At 41.1% G+C, this 22,086-nt stretch overlaps 1 protein-coding gene across 3 annotated transcripts in view; it reads left to right on the top strand.

The window, feature by feature from the left end:
• Positions 1–1,865: 1,865 nt before the first annotated feature.
• The window catches only part of inpp5a (inositol polyphosphate-5-phosphatase A), a 137,726-nt gene continuing 117,505 nt past the window's right edge, over positions 1,866–22,086 (top strand). For 2 of the 3 annotated variants that reach the window (XM_022743827.1, XM_022743828.1), the window contains exon 1: positions 1,866–2,332. In XM_022743827.1, coding sequence (XP_022599548.1) covers positions 2,255–2,332 — 78 coding nt within the window. In that variant the 5' untranslated portion in view covers positions 1,866–2,254. Of the gene's footprint in view, positions 2,333–12,713; positions 12,737–22,086 lie in introns of those variants that run through there. The other variant, XM_022743829.1, reaches the window with a different exon arrangement.

The following is a 22,086-nucleotide window of genomic DNA, read 5'->3' as shown; positions in this document are numbered from 1 at the left end:
CCCTTATTTTGTCATTTTGAATGCAGTGGAGAAAACTACACTTTTTAGACAACGGACTATTTTCACAGCAGACACTTAGAGAAGATGTGTCATAGTATAACAAGCAAAGGTGTTACTAATCACATTGTAACAATGGCTCCATTGTATTTAAGTATCCCTGTAAGCCATGATAGTGTGACAATGAGAGCCAATGTGTCATTATGGTTTTGCCTTCAGCTTGCGGACAAACTGTTTTAAACTGAGCCATTTACTATGCATATCCTTAGGTAGCGTTCCAGTAGCTCAAAGGTCTAACGTATGCATCAAATATGCATTAAACATTACTTTTTAATATAAGCAATGAATCAAATCACGCTGTAATTTACTCTTTAAATTGCTTTGTAATTTGATAGCGTTTCTGACAACTGCTGAGCCCAGTTTTCAGCCCTTTTCACCTCACAGCTTTGGTGTCGAGGTACTACAAACAGAAACCGTTCTGGTTTATTTAAAGTCTTACTTATTTGATCAGAACCCACAAGCTCAATTTTATACTTCCTGCCCCCCAGTGTGAAGTGGCTTATAAATAATGTGGAACATCTCACAAACTAAAATGTGATTTTGACAACACACACACACATCAGCCTTTTTTTGCTGAATAAGTAAAACATACATAAACACATGTTATTGTGTCATGTAATAACATGAAAACATGGTGGTAATGCAGTTTGTTTTGTCTCTCTGCCACCTAGTGGTCAAAAATCTCTCACTGCAACTTTAAAGGTAAAATCTGTAACTTTCTGTACACTGTCATAATCCACATGGCATGACAGTGTTTGACTGAGCTTATTTGTGTGTTTTGGGCTTATTTTTTGAGACTGTGGTCAGTGTTGAAAAACTTTAAAAATTCAAACAGACTTGATTAGCATTGTTAATTGGGAGATGGCAGCTATTACCTGTTCAGTTGAAATCAGTGCCACGGATGAAGTATATCCATCTCTCTCAACAGCGATGAATGTGTCCGTATTGTTTTTAATTATATTCCTTGTCACATGCATACTCTGTTGAGATATCAGCTCAAAACACTACAGATAACAATCCAATTAAGGACAGCTCCCATATCCTCAGTCTCTCTGCCAAATCTTTCATGATTTTCTTCACAGTGAATTATACAATAAAGAAAAGCAAAATAGCAAAACAAGAAACATCCTTAACGATAAACTGTAGATAAGCATAAGTGACTCTGCCACTAAACTTGTCTTACAACCTAATTAAACCTGGTTCATGCTTTGTGACTAGATTGACATGTCTGAACTCATTCAAACACCTCAGTAGTAGTGGGGGAAGCTTCATGTCTACCCACTTGAAAAAACAGTAGCCTAATATCAGTGGTTAAACTGACATACTGTCATAGCCAGTGGGCCAGCAGAATACGATGATAAGGAATTTACATTGTTGTTGTTATGTCTTGAAACTGTTCAGTGAAACCACTTTTGCTTTGCAATATTTCCATGCAAAGCAGTCATCAATCAGTTCATGGCTTAAACAAGTGAATTTAATTGTGATAAATGTAATATTGTCCATGACATGAATAATGGAAATACATTTCGTAAGACAAAAGACAGTTACAAGATTTTAAAAGAAACTCGAGATACTGTTATGTCGATGGATGAATATCGGCGGACAAGCTGGAATAGACAAACACTCACTCTGGGGTAGCCCAGTTGTGTCCGATAATGGACTCCGTGCGGATAGAGGCAGAGCTGTTGTGTTTACGGTGCGCTGGCCCTTTAAGACAGCCCCGTGTTTCCATTGGCACGGTGACGTCAGAGCAGCGAAGGGCTCCAGCCTATCCTCTCTAAACAGTGAAGGCAATGGTCCTGGCAGCGAGTCCTGCTTTAGGAGGGAGACTTTTACACTGCTCAAAAGCTAGGCAAACACTCGTAACTGAAATGAACCAGAGCCCTCAGGCAATCGCCGTGGATTAAAACGGAAACTTTTACGATGGCTCTGAAGGTGAAAAAGTAGCACGAGAAGCAACACGCTAACCGCCGCCGCCAACGGACCTTCTACTGCAAAGCAACTCCTGGTAGATGCACGGCCACTGCTGAAAAAATATGCTCCAGCCGAGCCGCCTCAACCCCGGCTTCAGTCGCAAATTCTCAGCGTTTTAACCAGTTTCGTCAGACATTCGCCGGCTTCTGTTTGTTTTTTTGTTACTGCATCTTACCTACAAAGTCCGCTGTACAAGTCCCCGACCTACCTGCGAGAGAGAATTATGGCAGGGAAGCTGACAGCAGCGCAAGGCACAGGAATACTGCTGGTGACAGCCAACGTTGGATCCCTGTTCGAGGATGTGAGTTTCTCCACTGATACACACTGTCTGTCAGTGCTGCCTGTTCGCACACATATGTGTTTTCTTTTTCACTCAGTCAACTTCATCTTCATGTTGTGCTATTTAACGTCACAGCTGGTCACGACTCCTGTGTGTCAAGTCGCGTGCTGTAGCCTTAACACCTATACTCTCACGCATAAACACATGGGCCTCTCATAACCATAAAGACACATGGTTTCTCTATGTGTTAAGGGTTATGTGTTCTACATATGTGGTGACCCACTTTTCCTTTCATATGTGTTGCCTGCTCTGTTTGAATGACAATGTCAAGATGTCAGAACTGATCACAATCTGTAGCTAGTTAATGGTTGTTTTCTATAGTCCAACATCTAACTTCAGGTAGTCAGAGATGGCTGATGTGAAAATGCTTGAATGCATCAAATAAAACCAAACTTATGTAAGTCATACGGGATTTGTTTCTTAGGAAGCACAAACCATATGAAAGTTGACTCATATTGGTGGTCACTTACCTTGTGGTGATTACCAAAAGGAGTATTTTTATGTATAGTGGTGCAGCTGCTGATGTTGTTTCTTTTTTTAGTAACATACCATGTGATAGCTGATGTTTTACATCATTTAGTTATTTTTCTTCATTCACCTCAGGTCTGCCCTGCAGTAGAGGTAGGGTGTTTCCAAAAGTAGACAGTTTTATGGATAACACCAATGCCAATTGAGATTATAGACTCTTAGACAACCTATTTGCATCATTATGAGTACAAACAGCATTCAAATACTTACTTTAGATAAAGCCACTTTCTTGCTCAGCTGAAGAAAGCAAAAAGCATCGTGCTCTGTGTAAAAATAGGTGTGCCGGGCCTCCTAAGGAGTGTCTGTGCAGGTTATTGAATGATATCTGTGGCTGTTATCATGCATTTGGACTCTTACCTCTTTCTATGTAAGGCTGCAGCTTGGTACCTAATGGCACTAAATTGTAGTGGAAAGTATAACTGTTCCAATTAAGTGCTTCAAGCACAAACACTTTGTGTCAGTTTCGGTGTTGTGTCAATAGAGAGTCCCCCTCTTCCTCCCTCCTCTCACCCGTGTGAAGTGCTGATCCAAAACATGAGGGAAGAGCGGTCTCCCTCACTGGAGTAAGCCTATAAATAGCCCGTCTCTTACAAGCACCACACTTTGGGTGTTTTGTGGATTTTTTTTTCTCCACCAGACTCCTAACAGACAGAGCCAAATGCACATAAGAGCATGTTTCCTTCTATGAGTGGGTGTGTTGGTCATATATGAGGCTATTTTTAGTCTGCAGTGTCTTGGCACCCTTATGATGCATACATATGTGTTGAATAAAGTCTTTGTCGACTGCTTCCACTATTAGGTCTGTTGTAGATGAGAAGATTGCCTGTTATGGCGGCATAGCCTGACCCTGATCCTGCAACATACGATTTGATAATCATCAGGCTTTATAAAGTTGGAGGTATATTCTCACATCATCTCATACATCTTGATTTCTAGAGGACAATATGCTTTTTGAAACTTTCCTTCGCTCATTGCAACTCCAATTACATGGCTGCGTACTTCTGTGTTTACGCTCATTACAAATGTAAACAATCTTGAAAGCAGAATTAGCACATTCATTAGTTTACAAATGAAAAGTTGAATCCATGAGAAATAAAAGACACCCTCACTCAATTCAGTACACTCAGGATGTTACGGCCTTACTTTGTCTGGTATTATGGAAGCTTATAGTGGTTAATGTTAGCTAAGAAAAAAATTTAGATAAATTCTGCTGTGTAATTGACAACACTGATTCAGCTTTATTGACTTAAAGCATTAATTACCAACTGTAGCAGTGCTGCCAGCAAAGTTACACAGGCTTGCTTTAATGCTGAAAGTTTCAAAAAACATATTGTCCTCTAGAAATCAAGATGTATGAGATGATGTGAGAATATACCTCCAACTTTATAAAGCCTGATGATTATCAAATCGTATGTTGCAGGATCAGGGTCTGCGCAGTTTAAGTTCAAGCTTAAAATAGTAAATTACTGCAAAGAACAGTCCCTTACCCTTTATAAAACCAGTGAAGCAAAGGTATTGCAAATGCTGTTCGATTGATTGTTTGTCCCATCCCTTAGTTTTAGCAAATATCACATTCAAAGGTTGATTGAAGTTGTAATTTCTTTGTGTAAAGTGATGAAGAAACTACAAATAGATCATGGAATAAGCCCCAGTAGCTAAAGCTACTTATAGAGCAGTTTTAATCATCCTACCATTAACTATTATTATCGTATAAGCTATTAAGTCACACAGTGCCGTTGGTCCGAGATCCTGTCTGACTGCTCAATGTCCATGCTTGTCTTAATATTTTGTCTGTATTTCTTCCCTCACACCGTTACTTATTCATATGGTAAATAATCTGTAATCAATCGAGCTGTTTTCAGTATGCGCTCATGTGGCCTGTGTATGGTAATAGAAAAACCGAAGTCATTAAAGGCAAGTCTCGCCACTCGGCAGCCAGCTTGGCAATGGCCTCGTGCAGATATCTTGGGCTAACAGGACCAGGCACGTATCTAAATGAATGGGGAGAGGGCCGTAACTTTGTAAACAGCTTAAAAAGTTTGGTGACTTTGCACCAAAATACATTTTAAAACGCCTCATATCCACATCTTATGTTTCTACTACGCACACGCAAGGTTTCACAATATCAACTGTCACTTGCTACAACACGATTGGCTTGATATCGGCTGTTATAAAGCAGACCATTAGGTGTTTTGGGGGACGGCTTGGACATGTGTCAGACATCTACCATCTTTGGCGTCACAGGATATTCTGTTTAGGATTTTTTAAGTGGTTTGTCTCTTCCCTTTTTAACATCAGTTAAAACCAAAACCTTGATGTTAAAATGTGTGTCTCGTTGTGCCGTTTAGGCCATTTGAATTTTCTCTGACTCCAGTTCTCAGTTACTGTTTGAACAACATCTACAGCAAAAGACAAACAATCATCCTCAAGCTGAAGTCATTTTCCATTGTTGGCACTCTGAGCCATCCTCAGTGGATCTAATTATGGCAGCAAACACCAGTTTCTCCTGTGTTTAAAACGGCCATCAAGAGTTAACCTTTATTTGCTTTTTTTGATGACTTTCATATGCTCACTTTGTGACTCTAAGACAAAGTCCCCCACAATCTGACAGCTAGATTGACTGTTTGCTCCTTTACTTTTGCAGTAAGTTCACCAGTCAGTCCGAGCAAAGCAGGGTTCAGTTTTTAAGGCCAACCTGATTAAACAGAGGGGCACACAGCCACTCAGATGCACCTGTAAGACAACAAGGGGACCAGTCTTATACATGTCAATCACCATACACACTGGTTCTAACTTATTTATTTCCATTCATTTGTGACCTGAACACATCACTTTTAGTCCCCACCCTGTTTCACTGAACTGTTTTCAGCTTTTGCTAGACAGTACTTCTAGTTCAAAAAGGGCTTCCCATGCAATACATTTCTTAAGTTATCTGCAGCAAATAATGATACATGTTGAGCTTGCGCATATTAAACTAATGTTGGACGATGATGCAGCTATAAAATACATTATACAGCATCTCTACTCCCCAGTCTTGGTTTTATAGTCTGTTCCCATGCTAAACACACAGTGGGAAGACGCTGCATGACTCCCACGGGTCCGACTGGATTCCTGATCCGAAGTCACCCTGTAATATACAGTTCAGCATACATGTAAACTATTAACCCAGCAACTGTAAACTGACACTGCCAAGCCCACTTATGGCTACGACAGTGAAAATAGGCTTAAGAATAATGAATTATTGAATAAAGGCATCACAGTGTGTGAATCAGTTAGTTTTTTGCTGCACCCGGCCTGTTGCACCAACATGAAGACCAGACAGAAGTTGATGATGGAGTGCTGTCATTCCATTAGTTAAAGTCACAGTTGAGTTGGACCCAGGTTGGAAACTCATACCAATATGTGGGCCGGTTCACATAAAACATGTTATGAGTGGAGTGTTTTCCTTTTAGTAAAGGTTTGTTTAAATAGGTTGGACACCGTGCTGACTGGATTTGGGTGTCACCAAATAACCGCACCATGACGCCTGAGGCGCAGGTTTTGTTTTGAGATAGGACGGAGTTATAACTCTATAAGCAGTAAAAGGAAACAAGTCCATAATGAAAAGTGTGGACCTTGAAATTCATGCTTGAGAAACCTTGCTCAAGTGCTGAATGCAAGCTGCTGCCTATAATTCATGTTCATTACAGACAAGCCTACACAAATGTGTCCATCATGCTTCACCTAAGTTGCAGGGACTGGAATCCAGTTGATTTAACTTCTCTCACCACTCACCTCTGTCAGTTATGTTTACAGGCCTTGGGCTTGAACCTAAATGAACCCACACGAAAGTAACAAAGTCAACTTTTCCGCTGTGGTTCAGTCCAGAGAAAATAAACTATAGGTGTGATTTGAGTGTCCTTGTCCATTATGTGATCTCTGGTGGTAACTGGATCTGGCCCGGTGACAGTAATCGAGCGATTGTATCATGACTTCTGGAGACTTTCCAGTGGAACGCTCAGTTGCATTAAGCCAAATGATTAAAATTGGACAAACAGATGCCAACTATCCGGCTTGCTTTTGTTTTTTTCTTGCTGAGGATTTAGGCTCATGTGTTGCTCTGCTTGTGAAAGGTTTGTGGGTAGACTCCTCTGTGTTCGTATTATCCTAATGATGGTTTCTACTTTGTCCTCAAGTGCTCCTGTTGCAGTAAACGCTGGTCTCAGGCTGTGGTTTTCATTTGATTACAACCACTCTGTTTTTGATTACATACACCTCTTGTTTGCCAAGCCAAGATGACCACACTGTGATGCAATGGATTACTATGAATACCCCCTCTTGTTGGTCCGGCCTTCCAACTTATTTTTCATAATACCTCTCTCTCGCTTCTTTCCGTTTCTCCCTCTCCTGTCCATTGACAGCTCATTAGCTCAGGCTGTCACAGCCCGGACCCCACTGAGCTGGCATATTTACACCACTAAAGATAGAACAGAGCAGGAAAAAATACCTGAGTGTTTCCTTAAATTCTTCTGTTTGCAGTTTGTTATCAGTGGCTATTATACAGTGTAAGTTTGTGTGGTTGGGAAGTGTAGCAGGCTTATCCCTCTGCATCTCATTAGCAGTAAAACACTATTTTCCTTGTGAAGATGTTACTGCAGGCAGCATAGACCCTGCAAGCTATATTTAGCCTTTAGTCACATGGCTGATGGTAGTGAATTCCCTAACTGAATAATGTAATTGAGCATTCAGGGTGTGTATTTATAGTGTTGGCAATAGTAGCTCAAATGTGTGATCCCACAAGTGATGCTGTGTTGATAAGGCTGAAATGGAGGATGTTAACAATGTGAAAATGGTTCATTCTTAATGTCATGTCCTCACTCTGTGTCCGTCTCCTCATGTTTTAGCTCAAGTTTTATGAGGAGAGGCTCAGCAGCAGAGACTGTGACTAAATACTTCATCTGACAGCTTGATTTTCTGTTTCTTCCTTTGCCAAAGTCTGTTCCAGTGTGTTGCTGCAGGAGTGGAAAAGTTTATGAAAGAAAGATCAGATGATGCTATTTTGGTGTTCTCCCTGCTCTGCCCTCCTCCATCCTGTCATAACACGGACTTAGAATTTCAAAAGGGGAAGATGTTGGAAAGAGCTGAGAGTTGCCACCAGCAGGCAATGAAAAGTTTTAAGTGCAGCATATTCCTCACCGGTATGCAGCATCCTGTAGAGGCAATTATACAGTATATTATTCATTATAATGAATTCACAGTATCTGGTGGTATTTTACAATTAAAATTACACCAATGTAATGTCTTATTGAAGTATTTAAATTCATATTAAAACTGTTACCAAAATGTTAAATTTTTATATTTATATATGTATCACCACAAATTCTTTATTATTGCTTCAATATATAATTTTAGAAGTATTGAATAAACATACTTATCATTGAAGATGGTAAGAAAATCGTAGCTGGTAGAAATTCAATGGTATTGCAGAATTATTTGCACCTTGTATCACACTTTATGTGTTAGATCCATAAGCTTTAGCAAGTGGTTTTAGAGCATAACGCCGCCCCGTGTGTAATTTTTTAATTTTTTTTAGATAACATGCCAGCGTGACATGTAAAACAACAGCGTCTGCATCTGTCCTGCCATGCTAGCTCTCCCTTTTACACAGACTTTGATCCGGCTCGGAGACTACCTCCACTGTAGGCTTAAAGACAGAACAACGATTCTTTCCCATAATGTGTTTGTACCTTTTAAACAGAACGGCGAGGCAGAATAAAGGCTTTTAAGAGGGTCTAATGTAAGAAGGATTTCATGAATGTGGTGTGGATATTGTGATATGTTGCAATGTGTATTTTATGTTTTGCGTATGTATGACGTGTAATAATATGCATTATAACTCATTTTGGAAGTAGAGGGATGTTGCTCTTTGATGTTGTAAGATGATGTTGAAGTCTTTAAGGAAACCCCTGCAGCTGTACGCCACTCTGCACAGAGTCCAGCCTCCCACAACCACTCCATCCTGTCACAAGGGGTGAAAGTTGAGGGCATTAGGATAATTTTTTTCCTGTTTCGAGAGGTAAGACCCATTGTCTGCATCACTCAGTTCTGGGTGGCTGCCATGATGGAATGTATGCCAGGCTTACTGCCTTGTTACAGCCTGTGACAGCTGGACATCAGTCAACAAGGTCTCTTCCACAAAATATATTATATATCAATATAAAAGAGTAATAGTTTATTGTCATTTGAAGTCATCACTTCTATGACCAACTATTTTGCAATGGCCATTTTGTTCCTTCTTTATTAGTGTTGGATCTGGATTAATTTGGAGAAAAGATCCAAATTAAATCATTCTGAGTGGTGGTTATAAGAATTCTCCAAATACATTTTCAAATGGGGTGGGGATGGGGGTGGGGGTGGGAATTACACATTTTTCAACTCGACTTTAGGTAAGTGTGAGATGCATATTCACACCATCGCTGCGGTCGCAAGCCGTTTTGATCTCACTGACCTTTGAAGGGAAAAGAGCGTCCTCAATGGGGAAGCTATTGTAGCTTATTAGCTGTTCTGCATCCTCCAGTTTTATTTAGCATTCCTCTGTCAGAGTATAAACTGCTCCACAAGAGAGGCGTGGTTTGCAGACAGTTATGAGACAGGAGTCAGTGGCACAGAGACACTTAGTTTCCAGTTATTAGATGCACTCAGCTAAAACTGATTCAGTCTAATGCAACAGCTCTGCAGTAAACTCTTCCTTCATGAAGGTTCTGATGTTTCATTTTCTGTTCAAAAGGTGGCAGTGTGTGTGGCCCTGTTGAACTGTATTGCATTATACTGAGAGGTGTTTCTGTTATTTTGTCCACCCTATTTATGTAAATGTTGGTACAAACTGCATCCCCAAAAACCAACCAAACAAACAAACAAAAATCCTACAACTGTTTCAACAAAATGAAACATTATAACCTGCATGATTGTAACTTATCTGTCTCAGACTGCATTAGTTTTAGCTAGGTGTACAAAATAAGCTCGCAACTGAGTCTTTTGAATAAACTTTTCGACTCTTCAGTAAGTACTTATTGAATGAAATAAGGTACAGTCCTGACAACAAAATGCCAGATCTAGTACAGAGAAAATAGAAGTTAAGAGATGTGTTGCGACTGACCAGCGCTAACATGTTCCTGGCTGGCTAGTGTGTTAGCGGTTAGCTCGCCAGATAGAGAAGTTAACCGGCTAGCCCTGCCAGTGGTCTCTACATCACTGAGCTACAGGAAGCACATATGTTACATGGACATGTGGGTGAATTTTACTGTGGTGTTAATATGTTTTAATAGGTCTGAGTTTATGGTGAAGTTTTAATGTGATGCTTCAAAAACAAACCACAGTACTCAGGTCGCCTAGTTTTCAATCCGACATTGAATATGCGTGATGGTTCTTGGCATTATCAAATGCACAGGCCTCTTGGCTCCACCCCTCTTTCTAACCAGGTTACTTTCAGACTCATGGATGTCTGACGCTGCCTCACATCAGACGTCTGACATGTTGCTGTTTTTGAGCTGTTGATTTATGCAGAACTGTGGTCGTATTGTAGATGCTCCATGTCATTCATCTCTAACCCAAATCAGGATGTTACAGAGTTCCCTCAGTAAGAACGAGCAGATATCGTGTTAAAATCAGAGCAGATGTTCGCACTCAGTTTGTGTCCTAAAGCAGTTGTTTCATTCCTGGCATCTGACACATGGCAGTGAAGTATTGAAGGTGGAACATCACTGTATCCTTGTACCTCCTGTTTGTATTCATCATCTTAGTACACAGAGCTTATCGGGATGTATTTTCTGAGCTGTATCTTGCAGGTGCTGAGTCAGGTCACTGTGCCCCAGAACAGAAGAGTCCGTTCAGACTCAAACAGCAGAGGTGTGGAGATAATCATGTCGCCACAGCTGGCCTGAGCTGTTGATCTTAGCAGGCAAAATAAGCAGTCAGTCACTGAACCAGACAGGAGGGTTTATAGTGGGGATCTCTCAGGGGAAACGGCCAGTTCACAGACATGTATGTGAATCCACAGACATACACACACACACACCAATGCTCAGTAATACCTAATAAGAGAAAGTGACTTTACAACAGGTCAACACAGTCAACTTTTTCAAGAGTTCATTGACCCCGCTCAGGAGGATTTGATAATGTGTGTGTGAGCAGAGCCGGACAATGAATAGCCTGGCCCCATTGGACCCAGATAAGGAACTGGGATAAGGGTGGGAGTGTCGACGCGGACTGAAGGAAGCTTGGGTTCACTCCAAGAACCATAATTATCCGGGATGGGAAAGCCTGAGAGGGACACCCCCACCCGTCCCGCTGATTAGGCCTGGGACTCATTCATAAGATTCCCTGAAGAGACAGCAGTGCAGGCTCAGTCCCCATAAAACCCCACATACAGAAGGACAAGGGAACAAATGCAATATGCAAGAATTGAGTTTCTGCTGGTGTTCGCTCATGTTCTGCATTTTGCACTGGAACTGTTTTATCTGAAACATTTTAGTGACCTTGGATCTTTCCTTTCAGCACAAGAGGTAATCGTTACCTCTGGCGACTGTTGCACTGCAGCCATAGTAATTAGCAAGGTTCATTAAAGTCGCACGCAGAAGACAGGAGACGTTTAACGCCTTTAAACTAATTACTAGGTGTATTATTTGATTTGCACTGCCTGCTGCTACTTTTTGTTGACATCAAAATGTTGTGTGGTGTGAGTCTGATTGTAACACACACTGACAACCACAGACAGGGTCAAAAGTTTCCGAGGCAACAGGAGTAAATATAGGAGTAAATTGGCTTTAACTGGGTTATTCTAACCCATTTATGACATTTACTGTGTGTGTATTAACACAAAACCAGGTTACTGGTTGAATAACCTGGTTAAGAACAGAATGGAGACATTTAGGGCTGATTAGGTGGTAACATGCGAGACCCACAGCCATCTGCTGAACGCCTGTTCTGAACACCTGCCTGTTTTAGTCATTTTTTTCTAATTAAAAATGCCCCAAAATGAACTGGTTCCAGCTTCTCAAATGAGGATGTGATGTTTTTTCTTTGGCATACATGAAAGTAAACTGGATATCTTGGACTGTCACTCGGTCGAAACGAAGATATCAGTTTGGGCTGTGCGGAATAATGTTGAGATTTTTTTTTTATACTTATGGATCCTTTACAGACAAAACAAGTAATTGATTTATCTACAAAATAATCACATTGATCAGTAATGAAAATAATTATTAGTTGCAGCCCGAGTTGATAAGCAGAGAGGAGTTACCTGAAGGAGGTCTCCATGTCTCTGTTGGCAGCCAGAATACACACTGGATTTCCTAAGCTGCACCTCCATGTCCAGACATGTCTGGCTGTTAAGTCATTCATGCTTTGTGTTTGAGTATGTGAGGCGTATATGTAGTGAATATTTTCACAATATTTCCTGGTCATACATTCTTGCCTCTTGTGCCATTTTTAAGTAATTGGGTAGAATGTAAAAGAGGGTTAGTCTTAAAGATGGTTCTCATTAAAGGTCTATATACAATAATATTAATATACAGCTGAGCTATCATGGCCTTCTGCTGTTAGTGTAGCATAGTTTTTGCTTTTGGCTCTGAGGTTTGGACAGATATTTTTCAGTATCACACCACACTGTCGTAAGCATGCGGTAAATTTGATATTAACCTTAAGGGCTCAGTTCACCCAAATCACAAAAAAAGAAATCACACTGCACTGTAGTTGTATCTAGACAACAGACAGCTGTGTTTTTATTTGCTGAGGATTTGAGATAGCTGCCTCAGAGATAGCTGCTGCTGCCCCACAACAATGAAGATGAAAGTTTCAAAGGTAGATATTTTAAAATCTCTTAAAAACAACTATCTGCATGGCAATCTTGTGGTAAATAAGAAAATATGTTTTTTTATTTTGTGATTTGGATGAAATGACTCTTTAAAGCATTGTTTAAAGGAATCTATAAATATTGAAAAAATATGTATTGTATTAGTCTCCTCTAGCGCTGTTAGCAGATATTGCGAGTCGCGATTTCAGTTGGCATGGTCATTTTTGCATTTCGTTTTCACTGAAAGACACATAAAAATGGTGATTGATTGAGTGATTTTTGTTGGGGCTTGTACCAAACAAGCATGTTCTTTCACGTCTGGAGAATATGATTCGTAGGTCGGGGGAATCTCTGTAGCATCACAGCGCCTCATCTCTGGTATGCTGTGAAATCAAAACTATTGATACCAGCACACTGAGACTGGAACCTCTTTTTGAACTTGTTGCTCAAGTCATTGTGTATAGGCATTGTGTTCTTTGTAATCATAACATTTTTCCTCTATTCACATTTTGATGTGGTTGGAAAGTTTACAGCTTCTCGCTTAGTTCTCACTTTTACTTTTGATCAAACTGTCTGCTTGAGGTCAACCATGTGGCTTATGTTATTAACTTGTTAAGAACAAAACCAGAGCTACGATTTTCTCTGAGAACAACTTTGTAGTCAAGACTGTTGTGTAGTCTGCAGAAAGAGGTTATGTTTTTATGTTTTTAACTGTGTGTCATGAAACTGTTGGTATTTATACCTGATAACCTCTGTGCAGTTCATGTGCAGTATCTAAACTTGTGTCAGTGTTTATCACAGGAATTTGGCTCACTTTCAACTTTTAAACCCAAAGTGTGTGTTTTAAAGAGCGCGCTTAGCAACAGCAGGCCTTCTGTCCTCTTATGTTTTCATATGGGATCCACATTCATGTCACCTACGTGAGATCTGTTGTCATGATGTCAGTCTTAAACCTCTTACTGTGTTTGTTATAGTCACACGCTCACACGAACACACAGACATGGCTTTCCTCCGTCATGCTGTGTTTTGTCTGAGCGGCGGAGTCTGCCGGGGAGACACACAAACTGAATGATTGCAGAAGTGCTCGTACCTCTTTTATCTCCACAGAAGCCAAACTTCTTGAATAAAAGAGCTGTGGCTCGCAGCAGCAGCAGCAGCAGCAGCGGCCTGCCCGTGCTGTCACAGATGAAGATAGTCCGCCCTCCCTGCTCTGCTCCACATTACACTGAGACAGTTCATATCACAGGCAGCTGCGGGGTTTGATTAAAAAAAAAAAAAGTGATGCATAAAAATTGTAAGTTGGTCACAGAAATCACATGTTTTCAAAAAGATTTTTCTCATGATTTTTAGGCTCAGCAGCACTTCACTTTTAATTCATTAATTCCAGAAATGATATTATCTTGTTGTTTGATGAATATGTTCATGGAACCTTGTGTCCTCTTTGAAACTTATATGGAGCTGTGCTGAAAGTAAACTGATTTGATTAAAGCGAGGTCCAAAATTTACAATTATTTCCTTCCTTGTCCAAATGATTTTAAGGGTGCCAACCTTTTTGTGACAATAAGTGTGTTGGTTGTTTATCAGCCACTGCAACAGAAACTATCTGACTGACTGCAATAAAATCAAATCAGAGTCTAGCAGTGAATGATTGGCTGCCTATTGTGCAAACAGCAGTGATAAGTAAACTGTTAACTTATGTTTATCATAGTTGGACCAGAAGATCGAAGAGGCTGTTGTTTTCTGATGCATCATAGAAAGAGGTTGAGACATTATGTGGAAGATTTTTGTTCATTGTTTTCATGAGCAACTAGTGGTTATAGAGAACAGCAGAGTTACCTGTGCATACTCTCAACTGAATCTATAATATCAACCAGATAATGGAGGACCCTGTGTTAAATTCATTCAGATGGAGGATGTGTGCTTTCTGATTCTGGTTTGACACTTTGGGAAATAAGCTCATCCTCTTTCTTGCCAAGAGTTAGATGAGAAAATCAATAGCACTCTGGACATGTAAGCAAAATGTGAAGCTACAGCCTGAAGATTAGTTTAGTTTAGCATGACTAGAAGAAAATGGTAACTTTCCTGAGTTGTCCTGCCCACCTGCTGAAAACCCCCAAAACCTTTAAAAAATGGACGTTTGTCATTTTGGTTTTTATACCTTGGTTCTAGTACTAACAGCTGATGGTTGTAGCTTTATGTTCAGTTTACAGGTATGAGAGGGATATCAATCATCTAACTTTCAGCACGAAAGCTAGTAGAGGCATGATGTAGTCATTGAGCAAACGAAAGATGAGATGCATCGAACAATCACAATCGCCAAACACGATGAGCGAAAAAGACTGAATGCTCTCAATTTGTAAAAACCTGTAAGTGAAAACACTGAGAACAACGAACCGTTCAGACACTTAAAGCACCATCACCCTGCAGAACATGTCCAATGTGAAGAAGCTAGCAAAGACAAAGTGGCTGAAACTAGAGCCGCACATCTTACCTCACCTGCCATGAGACGTAAACTTATCGTGAAGAAGCTACAGACAGATACATATGCAATACATCAGCGTAGCTTTAGATATGGCAGATGTGAAATGGCTGGTAGTTTGAACCAACTAAATGACATTACTGTCCTCAGAGATCTGCCCTCAGGCTGTCGGTGGCAATTTGATTATTTGGCTGTCCTTGCATAGACACAGTGTTCACATATCTGAAGACCATATGATGAGCGTCACATGTCGTGTTCAAAGACGAAAACGTACATTTTGGGCACTTTGCTGTAAATCAGCAAGCTTTTGCCCGCGGGCGTTCATAAAATGTAATCTCTCCTCACATCTACATTCTTTGCATCTGCTGTGTTTCTCCCCTGCTTTACAAATCCTGGGAAAAAAAAGGCTCTCCAGCTGGGTCGCACTCCTCCTCTCTTCTCACTCCCTTTATCCCCTGCAGAGACCTCTACACTCACCAGTTCCCTTTATCTTTTTGTCCACACACACACTCAGCCACACAGTTCCAGCAGGACGGGTGTTTATTTAACCCTAAGCTTTTGATGGAGGGTGCTTATTGTCTCTGGTCCACATACAGTCGGTGGGTGAATATTTCCCAGTTAAGGCCATTGTTTTTTTTCCACCGTATCCCCAGCCTGAGAAAGTATGAGCTGGTCTGGCCAAGTCATTAAGCGGGGTATGGTACTGACTATGTTTTTCCTCTAACCTCTCACCCTTTGGTTTTCCCGTTGGAGTCACACTGTTGGTCGGAGCACCTGGATGGTATTACTGTATGTTGTGCTTCTATAAATACCAGGTGTGACTTGATCAAACACACATTGTTGGTGAATTAAAAAGCGTATTCATGTGTCAACCAGTATCAAAAGTATCTCTTCCATCACTCAGAACTACGTCTGGTTTCTCTCAACAACTTTACCAGGCCATAATAGAAAGCTCCCTCCCAACGAACATCAGGATTTGACTGTTTGACCCCCCTGGTTCCTATTTAAGGCAAGTCAAGATGTACGCTGAAAGAGGAATACACAGTTTACACACGCGCACACACACACACACACACACACACAAACACACACACTAATACACGCTCACTACTGGCACTTCATCACTATTAAATACCTTGATAGCTCCTATATATGTCACATGGCACTCCAAAGACTTCCATACTTGAGAAAAACATAGTGTGTAACACTGACTGTAGACGTGTATTTATAGTACGTGGAAACATTTGTGTTGTGGCTGTTGTTGATCAGTTGTTGTGCTGCATCCAAAATGCACGTTGTGTTTTTCCTCAGATGCAAACACAGGGCCAGCTGCAGAGTTAAGGAGGGGGCATTGAGTGTTACTCCTCAGCAAACTGCTGTGCTGTTAGAGCTTGGTGCCAGCTTTAATTACTGCATCATTAGTCCTCCCACTCTCAGCCTCACTTCTGGAGAAAATGAAGGAACGGAACAGTTGCCAAACGTTGAATATATTATTCTTTCAAAATACTGAACATCAGATGATCAGATACTGAACACGTCCCATTTAGCACCATCAGCAGTATACAAACAAATAGGACATAGTTATACTCTACATGTTACCATACATGTGACCAGAAACGTCAGGTTGCTGCTGGAGCAGGAGATCAAATTGGGATTTCCTCTTTCCAATCTTGTAGTTAACATTGTCGTGAGAAAGCCTCTTGCTGTGTGCAGTGCATTCACAGACATTGTGTTGCGGTGTGAAATCGCAGTGATTCAAAGGAGCACATGTGCACTGCATCAAGTTCAATCAACTATGAGGTCTTTCACTTTTCACTTTTGGTTTTTGATAGTATTAAATCTGGTTTGAAAACTGTTTTGTTAAAAGCTACTGACTTCATGACTGCAAATGAATATGTTAGATGCTCATAAATAGACAATAAATTTGTCTTTTCACAGCAGATGTTTTGACTTGAACACAGGTTTTACTAATAACATTAACAATGACTCAACAACATTCACTGTGTGTGTGTGTGTGTGTGTGTGTGTGTGTGTGTGTGTGTGTGTGTGTGTGTGTGTGTGTGTGTGTGTGTGTGTGTGTGTGTGTGTGTGTGTGTGTGTGTGTGTGTGTGTGTGTGTCTGTGTCTGTCTCTTTCTGTGTGTCATCATGGCAAAATGTGGCCCTGGAGACTCCTACTGTAGCGGGAACTACCACAGAGATGGTTTTGAGGACTTTTCCAGGTGTTTATATGTCTGTGTGTCTGTGGACAGATGTTGTCAACGACAGTGTCGCAACAAAACTTTACAGGTGTGTAAATATGATCAAAATCATCAAAATAGGTGTGGTCTGACCCATGATTACTGTTTACTCATGTAACTAGAGACTATCTTCCAGTACGATCACACCAGCCACAACGCCCATCAGCATATTGACTGAGTAGTCATTACTACCTTATTACATGACTACACCCATCTCTGAACTCAGCCTTCACTTTGATCTCAACTACACACCTGTAAAGGAGAGCCAAACCGATTTATGGTTTGGCCGATTTTATTTATATATAAATATATACATTGTTCTTATGTTATTTATTGTTATAGTTATTTTATTTAATTCCCAGTGAAGTTTTAATGTTAAACTGTAAAATATCCTGCTTTCATTGCATATCGTTTCAAGTGTTTTTATATATATATACCTATATATATATATATATAGATATATCGGCCAATATATCGCTATCGGAATTGTTTTACTCCCTGATATCGGTATCAGCATCGGCCCCAAAAATCCAACAGGGTCTACTGTAAACTTTTGTGAATATCTTGCAGGTTGTGATGCTATCGCAGTGACATCTGTGCAGAGACAGACAGATATATAAATGTGCAAAAGTCCTCAAAACCACCTCTGTGATAGTTCCAGCTACAGTAGGAGTCTCCAGGACCACATTTTGATGACACACACACACACACACACACACACACGCACAGACTCACAAGGTTACTCCAATACCTGCCCTGCTGTTGTTGCTGATAATAATAACGACTGAGAGCTCATGGGACTGAATGTCAACATGTTGACGGGCGTCGTGTCTGCTGTGATCCCATTGCATGTTGGTCTCCAGTTGACTGTTGCTGTGAACAGCTGGGTGGGGGTTCAACCACTCCCCACTGATTTCCTTTGTTTCTCAAATTGTCACTGGGTCTCCGCCAGTTTTCCAGCACATATGTGCATGTGTGTGTTGTGCTTGTGTTGATGCGTGTGTGTGGTCCCTTTCACTGCCTTATCACCCATGACCTGTACAGAGGGTTATCTCCAGATCTTCCACTACCGACAGTAAAGTTTCCATTGCCGACAGCTCGGACAATGCAGACCCTCCCTCATTTCTCCACCACTTCTACCTCTCCTCTGGCAGCTATATATAGACCTCAACCACAAGAATATCTTTGTCCAAGACATCCTATTATTTCTTTATTGTGCTGTTGAGAAAAGGTCCCATGGTCCAGGGCCTGACAAACAGTTGCTTATTGAGCCTCACCCAAATGTCCTCTTCCAGTGCCAAAGTTGGCAAAGGAGACAATAAATCAAGAAGCAATCGGATGTTTTGTTGGTTTAGTTGTGATTTGACTTGTCTAAATAATGCTCTTCTTGGTGCTTTTATCGCCAAGTTTCCTCAGGGACATACTCCAAATAGCACTGTGTTTTTGTGGTAATTTCTTTCAATACTAACATGTTTAGTACGTACACCTCTGCTGTACCAGTGGTATATCAGTGGAACCGTAAACAGCCATTTGTAATGTGGATTTGAACCGAAAGATAGAGAGTCGAGCGGCGATTTAAGAGGTTATTGGATTGTCGGTCTGTAGATAAAAGGAAGGAGACTTCACACTTGGCATGACCACACATGCACGTGTCTAAAGGGCAGCCCTGGCTCTTTGCCTGCAGACTGTCAGCACTCAATCAGACAAGTGTCCGTTTGTCTCGCCGGCTCTGTGGGACAGGCCAGTCCCGAGATGCCAGTTCACATACCAGCTGAACAGATGGTACCGTCTCTACCTTTCCTGCTCTACAGGTTTTTATTACCCCAGACCTGGCCAGTGACAGGTTACAGGGGTGGCAATTATCTACTGCAAAAAGGAGTGCATTTGTCCAACTGCTAATGAACATGATTTAGCTTTTACAGATATTTGCTTTGTCTTCACGACAGATGGAAACCTTGTTAAACCGTGTAAGTAAAATTTTAAATGTATGTTCCTGCCCAAGCCCTGCTCAGTGAGCAGTCTGTTGCAGAAACCTTCCAGCTTAACTGTACCACTGACGGCAGAAAAAAAAAAATCATGTTCTTCGGGCCATTTAAAGCCTATGAGCCTATGGACATAAAAGTGTCAGACACAAAACAGTACAAGGGTTTACAAGGTTTGGCATCCGGTTTGTACTCTTGTCTTGGAAAATGAGTTAAAACCTATAGCCCGGCTGTTTCTTCATGTGGCACATCTTTATTGTCTTTATATCCAGGGATATGGAGATATGGATTCCAGGAACATTCATCTATTTTACAGGCAGATTGCCACTGACCCTTACACCCGGGGTCTAGTGATATCTTCTGCTGCACTCATCTACATCTGTAGCTATAATATTCTATGTCACTTCGAGTTTTGTCCAAGCGCTGCATCTGTCTGTCTGATGTAGCCAGATTAAACATACGACTGGGGGGATACATGACAACAAAAACACAGCTTGGAGGCCGGGCCATGGTGCTCTCACTGAGATGAGCAGAGATGTTAGCCGAGGGATTTCAAGCCCCTCTGCCCCCGCCGCCATGAATAGCAGCATCTCCAGGTCCAGCAGCAGACCTTTGTTTGTTCACTGCTCCCTGCTCGGCTTTTATCACCTGGAAATAAGCAAGGGGCTGCAGCCAAACACTCCACATACCATGTAAGCCTGTTTGCACTGACGTGTATTAGTCCAGTTGTTTTACTTAAAAGTCTTAATCATATGAAAGCTCCTCCAGTGGAAGCTTAGAGTGGTGAGAAGTAGAAGACTGCAGTTGAGCTGAGAAGTTGCAGGGTATGGTTTTCTGTTTGAATATGCTGAAAACTGTGTGCTTAGTTGTGTTTCTCTGAAAAAGCGATTGTTCAGTGGAGCTGAGTGGTGTGAAAGCTACTGGATGTTTGCATTCTCAGCCTTAAGTTTAGCACATTGGGTGTTGGTCCGGACTGAGGCACTTTTGTATCCTCTGTGGTCACACATACATGTTTGCACACACGAGTCCAAACACAGTGACAGTGAGACATGAGAGGCAGAGTGAGTGTCTTATCTGATTGGCTGCTGGCAGAGGTAAAGTGGTGTGTGAAGGGACACTTAAGAAGATAGGTGGCCGGGGATGCTGGTCTGGGTCTGGCCTTTCCTGTCTGTCTCTTTCCTACTTCCCTTTTCTCAGCTAGAAAAACGAGTACACGACTCTGTACGCTTGGTGACACTGAAACTATTCCAACATCTGATCCGGCAAATTAGCACTGGGCTTTTTTCCGGGTGCTGGAAAATTTCACTGTTGAGGTAGATAGCTGCAGTGATTATTATAATTTTCATAAAGGTGTTCTTATTGGAGTTGATGATTTTTCCAAGGCACAGCTTCTGCATAAACGTATAGATATGGGGAGCATAGTGACTTTTGACCTTGGCTGACCTTTGGTTGCTGCCTCTAAGTTGACCACAGTTGTCCCCTACAATGTAAATGACGTCCTCCCATCCTAATGAGATTCATGAGAGCTGAAATTAAATGAAGTAATCCAGATAGCCTAATTGTATTACATTAACTTCGATGACTATAATGACTATAACTATGAGCTGATAGCCTTTCACTTGACTTTGTACTCATGCACTCGCTCAGTCTATCATACTTTGATGACAAACTTGAAAGAAGCTATAATCTACTTCATACTCCTAGTATTGTACTTATTTAACATTATTATTCCCATTAAGGAAAACATACTGTTTTCTGTCATATGGCCAAGCATGTCAAGGGAAGAAAACATACATTTTAATTTACAGAACACGTTTTAACTGTTTTTGTACATTCACAAAAACGTCCTTGTAAAACAAGTGGAGCCAGAGGTTTGTTTCTCTAGCGACTGCTCACTGGGAAGCAGCTCAACTACTAAAGCTGGTGAGCTAATGACAAACATGCTAGCCAGCAATTAACAGGATGTCAAGTTCATATAGTTTCATCAAAAGATGCATTTGTGCCATCAACTCCTGTTACATAAGTGTCATGGAGCGGTTGAAACTGTGTGAGAATTGAATAAAAGTGGATGTTGTGACAGCTTCCTTTATTTTCCCTCAAGCTGCTGGTCAACAGGGTGAATTCAGTTGCCAAAGGTCATCACGGTTGAACTTGATGCAAAAGACTGATAGATCTTCTTTGCCCCTCTGAGCTAACCTACAGTGATGCCTTTACTTTTTATATTTGTCTCCCTTTGTGCTTCAGTCATAGTTGCTCCTCACACTGTGGAGGGAGAGATGATACTTTGATGCAGAGTAATTGTGTGAAACAACTTTGGAGGACTAAAAATAATAGCCCTATAGCCTACGACCCTGATATCTGTAAGTGTAAGTGTACGCGTGCGTGCATGTGTTTGTGTTCATTTGTGTGTGTGCACCCTTAACGCACATCCATTTCCCCTCAGGGGAAGTGAAGGTGAGTTTAGGCACACAATGTTTTGTATTTGTCTGTGTGACTCAGTGGAGTTTCTTTGCCACTGGGTGTTTGACTTAGCCCAAATGGTTTAGTTTTCATTAGAGACAACAATGTGTGTATCTACACAAAGGGTGTTTGTGAGTTTGGATGAAATTTTGCATCTGGAACAGCGAGATTACATACAACTTTGTCTCTCAATTCCTGT

This window comes from Seriola dumerili, unplaced genomic scaffold, assembly GCF_002260705.1.
Source record: "Seriola dumerili isolate Sdu_G_001 unplaced genomic scaffold, Sdu_1.0 BDQW01000073.1, whole genome shotgun sequence".
NCBI lineage: Eukaryota > Metazoa > Chordata > Actinopteri > Carangiformes > Carangidae > Seriola > Seriola dumerili.
The sequence above is the reverse complement of the archived record's forward strand: the minus strand, read 5'-3'. Positions and strand labels throughout refer to the sequence as shown.